General features: G+C 48.8%; 1 protein-coding gene across 1 annotated transcript in view; it reads right to left on the reverse strand.

Moving 5' to 3' along the window:
- The window catches only part of mapkbp1 (mitogen-activated protein kinase binding protein 1), a 197,400-nt gene that overhangs the window by 73,913 nt on the left and 107,937 nt on the right, over positions 1–15,550 (reverse strand). Inside the window, exons 5-8 of the mRNA XM_060828797.1 lie at positions 10,143–10,313; positions 8,590–8,727; positions 6,541–6,723; positions 174–334 (exon numbers count right to left, since the gene is read on the reverse strand). Coding sequence (XP_060684780.1) covers positions 174–334; positions 6,541–6,723; positions 8,590–8,727; positions 10,143–10,313 — 653 coding nt within the window. The remainder of the gene's footprint in view (positions 1–173; positions 335–6,540; positions 6,724–8,589; positions 8,728–10,142; positions 10,314–15,550) is intronic.

A 15,550-nucleotide genomic window follows, 5' to 3' on the forward strand; every position in this document is an offset into this window, starting at 1 on the left:
TTACCATTATGACCCACATTTACTATTACTCACATCCAGTAAATTTAATGCTGTCTGAAATGTTTCTCAACTCAACACTCAGTGGTCGTGGTGCTGTAGACAGAAGATCTTTCTGGAATGTTCCTCCGGTGGGCCAGCAGTTCCATAAAGCACTAGTCCACCGTAAGTCTTACCTGGGCTCTGTGGCAGCTGCGATGTCCATACCCAGGTGATGTGGTTTGGGCATTGTGGCGATGAAGTGAAGGTTTGCAGGGTTAAAAAGTCGTACTGTCCCATCAGCACAGCCGCAGAAGATAAAGTCCTCACTGACCGACAAGCAGTTGGCCATTGTAGTCTGTGTGGAGGGGAAAGCATCAGCATTATATTACTCTCACTGCAGTTTCTTCTGAAGGCATTAAAATAAAACACTCGTAACTGTGGATGTCCTCTGCAAAAGAACCTCCAAACAAGTTGCTCCTGCATTAAATAAGGGTCATATCTTACTGACAAGAGTTTTAGTTGCAGGCAGCAACTGACACACGAACACACAGACACATACACACAGACACACACACACACACACACTTAGAGAAGCAGACACACACACACACACAGTGACACACACACACACAGAAGCAGACACACACACACACAGAAGCAGACACACACACACACACAGTGACACACACACAGAAACAAACACAGACTCAGATACACACACACATGCACAGACACACACGCATAGACACATGGACAGAAGCGCACACACACATACACAGAAGCAGACACACACACAGATATGCACACACACACACATGCACAGACACATGGACAGAAGCGCACACACACATACACAGAAGCAGACACACACACAGATACGCACACACACACGCACAGACACACACACACACAAAAGCTTATACACAGATATAGGAACAAAAGTACCATTTTGATTGGAACTGACAGCTTTGAAAATATTTGTTTCAATACTTTGTTTTTATGGAGATGATGGTCAGAAAGCATCTTAAGTTGTAAAGGTATTGGGGTCTTTGAAAAAAGTGTAAAGTAGAACAATGTAAATATGAAAATCAGGAATTAAGGGGGTAGAACATACAGTCGTACGGAATGCAGCAAGAGTAGGCCATTCGGTCCCTCAGGTCTGCTCCACCATTCAATAAGATCGCAGCCTCAATTCTGCATTCCCACTCCATCCTCAGTAACCACTGACTCCCCTTGTTAGTCCTGAATCTAACTACCTCTGCCTTCAAAACATTCAATGACCCTGCCTCTCCTTCTCGCAGGACGAACAGAGTTCTGTAGATTCAAGAGAGAAAACCATCTTTCTTATTTTGGCCCTACACTGGGATCCCTTCTTTGTAAGCTGGATAGGATAGAGTCAGAGGCCTGTTTCCACGGTAACAGGGAACTGAAGTGATTTGATTTAATGGAGCCGACGCGAACGAGGAATTTGAGAAAACTGAACAGCTCAGTGTGGTTTTAAAGAGGGAGACACAGATAAAACTGAGGAAACGCTAGGATTTAAATCAAACAATATATTTTTGCCCGCATGGAAAAGCATGTCCGGTGCTATCAGCATCGCCAGATTAAGGAGCTTTGTCTTGATGCCAAGAGGTTGAGAACTGGGTCAGGAAGGGGCAGCATGTCAACGAGGAGTGAGCTGACTGGACAAAATGACTTCCTTGTTTTATTAACCTTCAGCACTGTAATGCTGTCAGGGCTGGGTAACTATCTTGGAGTCTTCAGTACTGTAACGCTGTCAGGACTAGGCGGCTATCACCGAGTCTTCAGCATTGCCAGATGAAAGCAGTCACTCCCTCAGAACGTTCACTCATCGAATTCTTACTTTCCCCGCGAGCAACAACTTTGGTGTGCGAGCCATCAACGCACGGCTAAGACATTCTCCATCTCCCCTCCTGCTCCTTCCCTGTCCAGTTAGCTGCACACAAGATGTAGCCTGCTGAGTGAGGTCCCATTAAGCATTTGTGAGGTTTTCACCAGCAAGTTCAGTGCATGGGACGGGGGACCACAAAGGAGCAGGGGGGTAAGGAGAGATTGGGGCATGGAGATATCAGGTTAAAAAGAAGTGGCAATATAATGCACAGTAACTTGCAGGGAAAAAAAAGACCTTTTTATTTAAGCACAGTGAGTGGTTAGGATCTGGAATTGCTAAGAGTCTTGCGGGAGCAGATTGAATCATAGCTTGCAAGAGGGAATTGGATAACAACATGAAAGGGAAGTACTTGCAGGAGGGTTGTTGGGAAAGCGCAGGGGTGAGTGGGACTAGCCAAGATGGAGCGAATGGCCTCTTTCTCTGCTGAAACAATTCTTTGATTCTAGGAGAGGCAGCTAAGAACCAGGAGAAAGCTGAACATGGTACGACAGGCTGGCCCAGCGCAACATCTGTGACAGGGCGAGACTCCATGCACATCCTCACCACACTGTTCAACTGAGGTCAGGGGTCAGAGTGCAGGACGCCATGCATCACACACTGTTTACATGCAAATGAGAAATGATTGATTAAAGGGCAGGCACCACTTAGTTTCCTGCCCCTGGCAGCCGATGGACAGACACTCAATTCAGCTCGTCAACCAAATGAGGCAGCAGTATGAAACGAAATGAGGACATTACTGTAGAGGCTCTCTGTTTATTCTGCCATTAATGTGCCTTTTTCTCTTCATCCATTCATGGGGGTCGCTGGAAAGTTCAACATTTGCTACCCATGCCTCATTGCCCTTGAGCTTGCGAGGGCCATTTCTGGGGCTGTGGGACTAGGGTCACATGTAGGCCAGACCGGGTTGAGAATGGCAGATCTCCCTCCCTGAAGGACATCAGTGAAGTAGGTGGGTTTGCCCAACAATTGGCGGCAATTTCAAAGCCACCATGACGAACAGCAGCTTTAAATTCCAAAACAAAAGCAACTCAATTTGACAATGATAGTGTCAGAGATCCCATATTAATGGCCTGGAAAATATGAGGTTCAAATCCCACTATGTCAGCTGGTGGAGCTTAAATTCAACAAATGATTAATTCTGGAATATAAAGCTGTAATGCTAAATATTACAACTCTCATCGATCACTTTATAAAAATTCATCTGGTTCTCTGACGTTCTTGAGGGAAGGAAATCTGCCGCCCTCACCTGGTCTGGCCTACACACGACTCCAGACCCACAGCAATGTGGCTGACCCTTACCAGCTGAGACGGATTACAAATGGAACGGGCAATAAATGCTGGCCTTGCTAGTGACAACCACAACCAATAAAAGAATGAAAAGAGAAGAACTTGCAGTTACAGGGCTGGATGCGATTACAGAGATAGGGAGGGGCGCGAATTGTGATCAAGGAGTTACTGCACAAGGAGGGCGCATGGGCGATGCGATGCTGCAGAAACATTCACTGGGCACATAAAAGCCACAACAAAAGCTGATTGACTCCAGCTCCCTGAACCCTTGTGCGTTGTGTAACAGACCACGCTGGTGAGTCACAGAGAGGCAGATGCACAATGCGAGATGTCAGAGTTGAATGGGGTGATGGAAGGTACTGATATTGGACACTTACTGTTGTACTGTCTGCGTTCTTTTCACAGTCAAGAGCGTTAGAGCGAGAGAGAGAGGAGAGGGAATCAAGTGTTAGAGAAACAATAAAGAGCAGCACATTGAGCTGACAGAACACCAGGCACGTACACACACACACACACACACATATACACCACACCTTCGAATCAACTACGCTTCCAGTGCAGAATGAACCCACATTGCCCCTCACACGTCCTAACCATCTTCCTACTGGTTGACCAACTGAGTTCAAGAAAGCAAACTTGCTGGCCATCCTGTTTTGCCGCTGCCTTGTGGGATCCTGCTGTGTACAATCTGTGTGCACTGGCCTGCCTCCTGCTTCACAGCAGTGAGACGTCGTCGATCTGACTTTCCCTGCCATTCTGAGATGATAGCAGTTCATCCAGCCCACCGGGACTGTCCAGCCCGTGAATGCGAACGCATCCCACCCGGGCGGTGGGGGTGGCTGGGGGGAGTGATGTGGGAACGAGCGTTGTCTGGTGGAGCAGTGCCTCCCCCTGGTGGTGCTGCAAATAGCCTGCCTGGGGTTGTGAAGGGAGGTAACTCCCTGTCCGGCTGCTGATGAGGTGGTGATCAGGTAAGGGCCGGATTATATACACACTGAGACATTTCTGGGTAGAGTCTTATAGACAGTCCCCTTCCCATGTGAGGATCAGAAGGCAGCTGAGCATGGGGGAATATGCAACAAAGCTACTCAGGAGCAGTCGGGAAGGTTTTGGACACTTGAGACCCTCTTCCTGCCCCCCACAACAATAGTCCCAGTGTCCAGTTGGGGGCCACACAGTTTGGGAACACTTTCACTGGCAAAAACGAGCGAGTGTGCTTCCATCGTAGACCCTCCCATCTATATCTACCACCTCCCCCCAAACCCCTCCCATCCTGGTTCCCCCACCACCCCACTCCCCTCCCCACAATCCAGGGCCTGACTGGCTGTAAACCCCACTGATCCCCACGCCAGCCAACTCTTGCATAGGCCTATGCTGGGAATTGGGTGCAGTCCCGGCAGCGGCCTCTGCTTCCTGGTGGCGCTGTGTGGGACCTCAGAGCTGCCGGCCTTTTGTCTGGGCCGGGATGCACCTGGAGGCGGGACTCATGCTCCCCAACAGAGGCAGAAGTCCAACTAAAGCCCTGCCGAGGGCTGTGGGGCGACCCACCAGAGTGGGGACAAAGAAACTGCACCAAAGCGTGTGGGGGTGGGGGCAACCCGGTAACTGGGGGGGGGCAACACCTTGGATAGAAGATAACGGAGCCCATCAGGATGTTTTTGGCAGGAGGTCAAGCCATGCTCATCTGGGTTTTCTCTGCGCCTTGCCCCACGGGTAATGGTGACACTGGCACTGGACCTGGCAGCCGTTATCTCACCCAATGGTTGAAGCCTGGGCGCCACAGAGCACCAGGTGGCTATAGGGCTACAGAAATCATCGCCCTCTCAGGCACCGGCTTAACCTTCTAGAGCTACCAGACAGTGGACGCACCTCAAACTGGCAGCTAGGCGGAGGCTTCTTTCACAGGGGTCATCAGAAAGGGAGGCCATTGCCCCCCTACTCCCCTCAGGAGAAAACGCCCACAAACAAAGGTCCCAGCAGACCACTCAGCCCTTGATTTACAAGGAAGGCACAACGAACCACAGCGGTGGAGGGTTAATACCCCTTTAAATAAAAAAGGCAAGGTGCAAGGAACAACTCACTCGCATCACTGTCACGATGATGGGCCATGTCCTGAAGTACCTGACAACCCAAAGAGCCTGACCGAAGGGTGGCCATCGCTGATGCAGCGGCCAGTGTGCACACAGCAAGCTCCCACAAACAGCAATGAGGTCATAGCTTCGTCCCTTGGTTGTGGGATAAATAATGACCACAGCTCTGGCAAAATCAGCTTGACCTTTTCTCAGTTTAGCACCGTGGGATCTTGTAGGCCCACTTTAAGATGGCAGATGGAGCCACATTCTAACATCTTGTCTTAGGGACAGTGCAGCAGCGAAGTGTGCTGGAATATACGTGTGCGCGATATTAAACGCTTACAAAAATTAGCAGACTAATGGTTCAGAAATTGGAGGGAAGATGGGCTAGCTCATTGGTTAGCACTGCTGCCTTACAGCACCAAGGACCTGAGCTCAATTCCACCATCGGGCGACTGTCTGCGTGGAGTTTGCACGTTCTTCCCATGTTTGCGTGGGTTTCCTCTGGGTTTCCTCCCACAGTCCAAAGCTGTGCAGGCTGGGTGGAATTCCTATGGAAAATATAGGGGAGGGCAATGGGTCTGGATAGGATGCTCTTCAGAGGGTCGGTGTAGACTAGTTGGGCCGAATGGCCTGCTTCCACACTGTTGGGATTCTATGAGAATAACAGTAGTTCAATCAAGTTTAGTGGAATCACTATGACACCGTTCAGAAGTGTGATGGAATACTCCCCACTTGCCTGGATCCAACAACACTCAAGAAGCTTGAGACATGAAGTACATAGCAGTCCACTTGATTGGCACAAGTATCCACTTCCTCCATCACTGATGCACAGTAGCAGCAGTGTGTACTAGCTACAAGATGCCCTGCAGACATTCACCAAAGACCCTTAGACAATACCTTCCAAACCCATGACCACTTCCAACTAGAAGGACAAAGGCAGCAGACAGATGGGAACACCACCACTTTGAGTTCCCCTCCAAGCCACCCACCACCCTGACTTGGAAATATATCGCCCTTCCTTCACTGTCGCTGAGTCAAAATCCTGGAATTCCCTCCCTAAGGGCATTGTGGGTCAACCCACAGCAGGTGGACTGCAGCGGTTCAAGATGGCAGCTCACCACCACCTTCTCAAGGGGCAACTAGGGACAGGCAATAAATGCTGACACGATCAGCGCGCCCACATCCCACTAATGAGTGTATCCCACAAGAGAACTGAAAAGAGGAACAGGTCTCATTGGCTCCACTGTCGCTGGGGTGGATTGGTGATGGATAGTTGGTGACACTTACCCGCAGCTCCACCCACTTGTCCAGGAGCCTCTTGTCGCTGAACTCACAGAGGAGGCCCGAGGTGGTGATGCAGAACGTACTGTCGGCCTTCCTGCTGCGCCCACATGCCACATCGCTGAAGAAGTTGTTGCGCAGCTCGCCCAACAGGCCTGAGCGGCCCAGGAGAGGCACCGTGGCGTTGACCTGAAACACAAGGTGAACCAACCTCAATCGGCGGACAAAACCCCACCCCCACACCCCTCCCCACCTTGGCATTGACCCGAAACACAAGGTGAGCCAACGTCAGTCAGTGTAAATCCACCCCTGCCAGGGCAAGGGTTAGGAGAACACCAGCAGAACAGAGCAGTAGGGAAACAGTGGGAGAACGGGCTGTGGGGGAGGGGAGGGGAGGGGAAGCAGACACACCTCACTGGGGCCTCATCCTGACTCATTCAACACCCAGTCACTTGGGTAGAGTTAACATTGGAGAAAGGCAACTAAACATACAGAATGAGAGAGAGAGAGACAGAGAGAGAGAGACAGAGAGATAGAGACAGGGAGAGAGAGACAAATATTGTCATTCAGTGTTGCTGGGTCAAAACCCTGGAACTCCCTCTCCAAGGGCATTGTGGCTCAATCAACAGCACATGGGCACATCTTGCTGTGACTGACTGCAGGGAGCAGAGCTGTATTGGACAGGTCAGTCAGAGGTCTTCCCTGGTGACAACTTGCCCAGCACCCAAACATGGCATTTTATAAATCATTACAGAGACAGCGGTGGTGGTGGTGGTGGGGTGGGGGGATCCCTGGCAGAAGGCACAGAATCATAATCATAGAGATTTATAGCATGAAAAAAGGCCCTTCAGCCCATTGGGTCACCTAAAACAGCCACCGAATTATCCTAAACCCGTTTTCCAGCACTTGGCCCATAGCCTTGTCTGGTTTGGTATCACAAGAGCACATTTAAATACATCATAAATGTTAATGAGGGTTTTTCTGCCTCTACCACCCGCCCAGGCAATGAGTTCCAGATTCCCACCAGCCTCCAGGTGAAAGGAAATATCCTCAAATTCTTGTACCCTTCCTTTAAACCTGTGCTGTCTGGTCACGGATCCCACCATCAAGGGGAAACATTTCTTTCTGTCTACCCTGGCTATGCCCCTCATAATTTTATACATCTCAATCCTATTCACCCCCTCCACATCCCTCACCTCCCCCTAGCTCTAGTGTCCACTATTCTAAGGAAAATAACTCCAATCTCTCTTTGTAACTAACATTCTCCAGCCCAGGCAACACCCTGGTTAACCTCATCTGCATCCTCTCCAGTGCGATCACATCCCTTCGTATAATGCGGATTCCAGGACTGCACACAATACTCCAGCTGTGGCCAAACCAATGCTTTATACAGTTTCAGCATCACTTCCCCTCTCTTCAACTCCACACCTTGGCTAGTAAAGACAAGCATCCCATATGACTTCTTAACCACTGTATCTACCTGTCTTGCTACCTTAAGGGACTGATGGACATGCACACCAAGGTCCCTCTGATCCTTGGTCCTTCCCAGAGTCCAACTGTTCATCACTGTAGCCACTGCAAAGGCTTTCTACATCCTATTCCCCCTTCGGAACACATCTGTATGTCAGTGGGATTCATACGGGCCTTGTATCCAGGTGGGAAGGCTGACTAATTACCTTCGAAACCACTGACTCCAGTTTATCTTGGAATTAAATAGACAGTTTAAAGTGTAATCATTGATAGAACCTGACGTTCCTTACACTTCCCTCAGAGTCCTGGGACAGTTTGACTCCTACAGAGGTGTGAGCATCTCGTACCTTCTTCCCAGGTAAAACAATCTGGACCCCTGTTTAATCTTTAGCAACTGAACAACCTAGGCTTGTTGCCGGGCAGAATAGGACACATGACCTCCTTCATTCATCCCACCTATCCAAAACCTAACAATCTTATTAACCATGCATTCACAACAGTCCCCTGTTGTTATAAAGATTCAATAGAGTCAATAAATACAGAAGATGAATACATAGATACATGATTGTGGCTCAGTTTTCATACCTTAGAAGCTTTAGATGCATCCAGGTACCAGAACTTGACATGTCTGTTACCAGCAGTGACAAAATAGCTGCTATCCTCAGAGAATGACACAGCTGTCACCTTGCTCGAGACCTTATTGGCTGCCACTACAACATTTTTCTGGAGGAAAATACAAAAAAAACCCTCATTACATATTGCCACAGATCATAGATAATCAAGGACTGCCATAAATGTTTATTAATGGTTGTAGATACCGAGGACAGTCCAGTGCACGAGAACGCATGACATCAGTTTGACTAGCATATTGACATAATCCCTCAATAAATGATCAGTCTGTGATTAAAGCTCCTTGCAAAAACACACTGTTCAATATACAGTATAGAGATCTCTGTCATGTAAACACAGCTGTCTCTATGCAACATACGGTTTAATATATAGATATATACAACACAGCCCAACCATGCCAACCAGATATTCTAAATTAATTCAGCCCCATTTACCAACATTTGGCCCATATCCCTCTAAACCCTTCCGATTCATAAACCCATCCAGATGTACTTTAAATGTTGTAATTGTACCAGCCTCCACCCACTTCCTCTGGCAGCTCATTCCAGATGCATACCACCCTCTGTGTGGAAAAGTTGCCCCTTAGATCCCTTTTAAATCTTCCCCCTCCCACCATAAACCTATGCCCTCTAGTTCTGGACTCCCCCCCCACCCCAGGGAAAATACCTTGTCTATTTACGCTAACCATGCCACTCATAATTTTGTAAACCTCTATAAGGTCACCCCTCAGCCTCTGACACTCCAGGGAAAACAGCCCCAGCCTGTTCAGCCTCTCCCTATAGCTCAAACTCCCCCCCCCCCAAACCCTGGCAGCATCCTTGTAAATCTTTTCTGTACCCTTTCAAGTTTCACAACATCTTTCCCATAGGAGGGATACCAGGATTGCATGCAGTATTCCAAAAGTGGCCTAACCAATGTCCCAAATAGTTGCAACACACTGCTTAATAGAAAGAGATCTCTGTGTAACATACTGTTTAATATATAGATGTTTGTGTAACACTCACAGCTTTCTGGGTAACACACTGTTTAATATATCTGATACTGTTTAATATATACAGATCCCCGTGTAACACACTGTTCAGGCAGTTCTATCTCCCCATACCATTTCTGTGTGTGTACTTTAGATTAGATTACTTACAATGTGGAAACAGGCCCTTCGGCCCAACAAGTCCACACCGACCCGCCGAAGCGCAACCCACCCATACCCCTACATTCACCCCTTACCTAACACTACGGGTAATTTAGCATGGCCAATTCACCTGACCCGCACATCTTTGGACTGTGGGAGGAAACCGGAGCACCCGGAGGAAACCCACGCAGACACGGGGAGAATGTGCAAACTCCACACAGTCAGTCGCCTGAGGCAGGAATTGAACCCGGGTCTCTGGCGCTGTGAGGCAGCAGGGCTAACCACTGTGCCACTGTGCTGCCCACTAACTATTTCAGGGCAGACTGCAGATGCTGTGGATCACCAGTTGAGCAGAGCTAGTGTACATGCCTCCACATACCTTCCAAGCCCAAACATTGACGATCATATCGTGCTGGTATCCGACGGAGACGATGTACTTGGCGTTGGGCGAGAATGCCACGCATGCCACCCCGTACTTGTGTTCTTGGAGCTCTGCGACCTGCGTTCTTTCATTGGCATCCCAGATTCGAACTGCAGGCATGTGCCCACTCTGCAGCACAGCATGGGGGGTGTGGGGGGGGGGAAGGTGGGGGTCAGGTGGGAGCAAACAACGAGGAATCAGCGAGGACAGTTCAGTTTGAGGCATGTTGCAAAATATCCACATGGTCATCGCTAATGCACCGAGCAACTGAAAATCAGGCTGAAATTGCTGACGGCTGATTTACACATGTACTTACAGGGGTGCAATTTTAAAGATCTTATGTACAAAAACTTCCCGTAATTACAAATGCCTATTTTGTATTCTCCTGCATTGTGTTCTGACTTGTATACAAACTGACTTTTACCAACTCCCTGGAGTTGTTCAGGGAGAGGTGGGCAGCGCAGGGAGTGGAGTGCATTATTTCTCCCTCCAACTCTATTTTGATTTAGTCCCTGCCCTCCCCTTCACTGTTTTGATCACACAGCATTGCCCTTTGATGTGAAGGGCACTGCTCGTCACTGGCCACTCGGGTGTTTCCTTTCTACCTGGTGGTGGAAATTGAATAAAGATTTGTACACCTTGTGTCTCTCACTGTGTCTCACACCTGCACACACACACTATGGGTGCTGGGGGTAAAAAAACAGAAAAAAAAGGGATTGGCCACATGGGTGTCTAAAAACAAATAAAAATTGACTTGTTTTGAATCCCTACATCACGGAAGCAGGCCATTTGGCCCATTGAGACCACACTGACCCTCTAAAGAGTATCCCACCCCTCTCTCCCATCCCTGTGCCCCTGCATCCACCCCCCCCCCAATGGCTAACCCACCTAGCCTGCACATCCCTGGATACGATGGATAATTTAGCATGGCCAGTCTGCCTAACCTGCACACTTTTGGGAATGTGGGAGGAAACTGGAGCACTCAGAGGAAACCCACGCAGACACGGGAAGAATATGCAAACTCCACACAGACAGCCGCCCAAGGGTGGGATCGAACCTAGGTTACTGGCACTGTGAGGCAGCAGTGCTAACCACTGAGCCAGACTCAGGAACCTGCCTGAACTGTAGGTACTTGCCTAAAACCTGTTGGAAGGAATTTTATGGTCCCTCTCATGTCTTGGGGGGAGCATATCAAGAAAGTGAAGCAGAAACTGGGCAGATGGAAGCTACGGTCGCTCTCCATCGCGGGAAAAAAACCTGGTCATCAGGTGTGAGGCACTGTCATTGCTGTTATATGTGGCACAGGTCTGGCCTATTCCCAGAACCTGTGCCGTTGCAGTCACCCGGGCCATCTTCCAGTTTATATGGACCAGGTGGATCAAAGATGGACCGGGTCCGAAGGGACTCGATGTATAAAGATCTGGACAACAGGGGAGAAAACACACCCAATGCCACCCTCACCCTGACGGCCACCTTTGTGTGAGGCTGCATCAAGCTGTGCGTGGATCCCCGGTACGCAAACACCAAGCGTCACTACGTACTGAGGTTCTACCTGTCCCCGGTGTTGTGAAGGATGGGCCTGGCCTCGCTGCCGCGGAACGCTCCGAGTAGTTGGACCATTCTGTATCACCTGTCCTTCGTGGAGAAATTTATTAAGAAAAACACCTTTGACCACAAGTCCATCAGGAAGTGGTCAGCACGTAGTGTCCTTGAGATCCTTCGGGAAAAGGAGAGGGCGGATCCTATCGAGCGGTTCCCTGAGCAGACTGTCAAAGTCATTTGGCAGAATGCCTCATCGCCAGAACTTTCCAACAAGCACCAAGACATGGCTTGGCTGGTGGTGAGAAGGGCTCTGCCTGTGAGATCCTTTATGCACACCCAGACTCTCAGCCGCACCACACACTGCCCTCAAAGCGGCTGTGGGGGGACGAGACTGTCACACACCTCCTTCTGGAATGTGCCTATGCAGAAGAAGTCTGGAGAGGAATGCAGTGGTGTTTGTTGAGGTTCGTCCCGAGCAGCGCCGTGACGCGGGACTCCATGCTCTATGGTCTGTCCCCCGGGACACACACCGAGACGAACATCAACTGTGCCTGGAGGATCATCAACTCGGTGAAGGACGCTCTCTGGGCGGTCCGAAACCTGTTGATCTTCCAGCTGAAGGAGTTGACCCCGACTGAGTGTTGCAGACTGGCACATTCCAAGATCCAGGACTACATGTTGAGGGACGCGCTGAAGCTTGGGGCAGCTGCCGCCAAGGCGCAGTGGGGAAAGACCACCATGTAACATCTGGCTGGCTAAGAAGAACAGGGGGCCCACGCAGTAAGTGGGTTCTGTTGACGCCTCAGCAGAAGAGCTGGATAGTAAATGTACAGACTTGTATATAGGAAAAATAAATTTCGATGTCTGTGTGTAAAGCAATGTAATGTGTGCACAAGAGTGGCATGATCAGTTGTAAAGGGATCCAAATAACTTTATGAATAAAGTTTAATTTTGAAAAAAAAAATTATGGTCCCTCTCAAGGTAAGCTTGTAGGTAAGAAGGGATTTTTGTCATATTGGTACCTGTCTCAACCCCTTCCCCCTCTCCCCACACTGTCTCAGTCAGAGAAGGCCTGTGGTCAGACCTTATTCATCTATCAACAACTCACTATCCACCACTGACTCAACCCTTCCTCCTGAGGCTGGTATTAGCCCCATGGTTGGGGGAGGGTTGGGGGGGAGCTCTCTGAACACAACTGAGGCAGGTACAACTGTGTGGTCAGTTTCAGAGTTTTCAGTAGAGGGAGAAAGAGATGGGGTAGAATACTGGAACCTGGGCACCACTCTTAAAGGGACGGGGTAGAACACTGAAACCTGGGCACCACTCTTAAAGGGACGGGGTAGAACACTGAAACCTGGGCACCATTCTTAAAGGGACGGGGTAGAATACTGGAACCTAGGTCCCATCCTTAAAGGGACGGGGTAGAACACTGAAACCTGGGTACCATTCTTAAAGGGACGGGGTAGAACACTGAAACCTGGGCACCACTCTTAAAGGGACGGGGTAGAACACTGAAACCTGGGTACCATTCTTAAAGGGACGGGGTAGAATACTGGAACCTCGGTCCCATCTTTAAAGGGACGGGGTAGAACACTGAAACCTGGGCACCACTCTTAAAGGGACGGGGTAGAACACTGGAACACGATGACTCCTCGATCGACTGTCTCAGGAAAGTTGGTGTCTTTTGTCACATCCTTTCATGGGTCTGATCCAGAACGGAGGGAGGAATATCTGGATTGCGAATAAGAGGAAAATGATCTCTTTTGCTCTGTTTCTCTCCACAGACATGCTGAGCATTTCCAACATTTGGGGCATTTATTTTAGAAATTAGAAAAGCTAATGATACACTACAATACAAAAATTAATAATGCCGCGATTGCTTCAGTGACTTGCAAAGTTGATGTTTGGCTCCTGCAGTCTAGATAAGAGGAGGGCTGGTCGTTCAGTGGGTAGTGCCCTGACCTCTGGGTAAGGAACCCCAGGCTTGAGCTTCCCCTCCAGGGCTTCTTATTCATGGACAGTGTGCTGTTGATGCGGTCAAACAGATTGAGAGTCATCTCCTTCCTTTAGACCCGATGGCAGGCAAGAAGTATGGGGACATCTTCTGGTCAGCCGGCCTGTAGGTGGCAATGGTCAATCACTGCAGTACTCTGCCCTCAGTGAAAAACCAATCCAATGGAGGTTTGTGGGCCAACCCCTAGACATTATGATGAGAGAAAAGACAGAGTCTGGATAGGACAGTTCCTCAACAGCAAAAGACTACAAGTCCTATGATTATACCTCCTTATTCCTTAAGTTGCTTGCAGGCTGACCTTTAATGGTCTGTCGCTTTACTATGTTGGTGGGGGTGGGAGGTTGGGTGCAGGGGGAGTGGAAAGTCAGGACATTCAAGGTGATATCCAGAAGCACCTTTTCCCACACAGGGTATTAAAGATCTGAAACTCTCCTCGCAATACAACAAACACTGATGCTGGAATCCCGTTGCCCTTTATTTACACATGGACAGTTCCTGACACTAATCCAGTTCCCTCAGGGCCAGCTACGAGAGTGAACGGGATATCTGACACTCCTGTTCTTATCTGTCAGCCAGGGCTCCCTGATGAGGCCAGATTAACAGCCCCAATCAGGGAACTCATATTCTATGACATCCACCTGGCTGACCTTGTTACAGGACAGGCAATTGCCTCGTGTTATTATTGCCACTATTAACCCAGAAACTCAGCTAACATTCCGGGTACCTGGGTTCAGATCCTGCCACGGCAGACAGTGGAATTTGAATTCAATAAACAATCTGGAATTAAGAGTGTAATGATGATCATGAAATGGTTGTCAGGGGGAAACCTGTCTGTTTCTCTAATGTCCTTTAGGGAAGGAAAGTTGCCATCATCTTTACTGGTCTGGCTTATATGGGACCCCAGGCCCATATCAATATGGTTGTCTTGTGACTGCCCTATGGGCAATGAATGCTGCCCTAGCCACACCCTGAGAGTGGGTATAAAATAAAATCACTACAGGGGTCGTCTGGAAATTCCAAGCCAGAGATCTTTTGTCGGCTAAGGGGATGAAGGGTTGTGGAACCAAGAGGGGTAACCGGAGTTAAGGTACCAATCAGCCACGTTCTAAATTAATACTGGAAATGGTCAGAGAGATTGTCCCCCAGTTTGCTACTTGTGATCAGTTCACATTTAATCAATCGCATTTGTGATCAATAATTTGATAGATAAACAGGTAGTGCAGCCAATCGCCATTTTTCCCTCTAGCTCTCAGTCATGTTCCCTTAGAAAGCTGTTGTGCTTCCTGCATCAAGGCATTTTATTTGCGATAAATCATCAGATACAGACGTTGCTATGACTGCAGCTAAAACTGTACAGAGAACTGTGGCTTTGGCTGTTACTGTTTATTACAGTGATTCTCTTGGGTACTTTTTTTCGATTTAGTTGACCTTCTCTTTGGGAGCCTGAAGCAATCTGGAAAGCATTAAAAGCACGATTTAAAAATGGCGAGAGCCAGGAGTTCAGAATTAACTCTGAAGAGTGCAGTCAGTGCGTGGATCAGAGCCACAGGCAAGACCCTCCGTGGAAACAAGAGTAGGCCAGTCTTGAACCTGCTCTCCTGTCATTGGTGAATCGATTTTAACCTCAAACTTTACATTCCTGCATAATCTCCCGTATCAATCAGGAATTTATCTATCTTGGCCTTAAAACATTCTAAATAAAGGGGGGGGGGCACTGGTGCTGATGCCACAGTGCATGGAATGTGATGATGTCAGCAGCCTGTAAGAGGACATTGACATCTCTGCCATTTTAGCCATTTTGCATTGTTAT

The sequence above is a fragment of the Hemiscyllium ocellatum genome, chromosome 8 (assembly GCF_020745735.1).
Source record: "Hemiscyllium ocellatum isolate sHemOce1 chromosome 8, sHemOce1.pat.X.cur, whole genome shotgun sequence".
NCBI lineage: Eukaryota > Metazoa > Chordata > Chondrichthyes > Orectolobiformes > Hemiscylliidae > Hemiscyllium > Hemiscyllium ocellatum.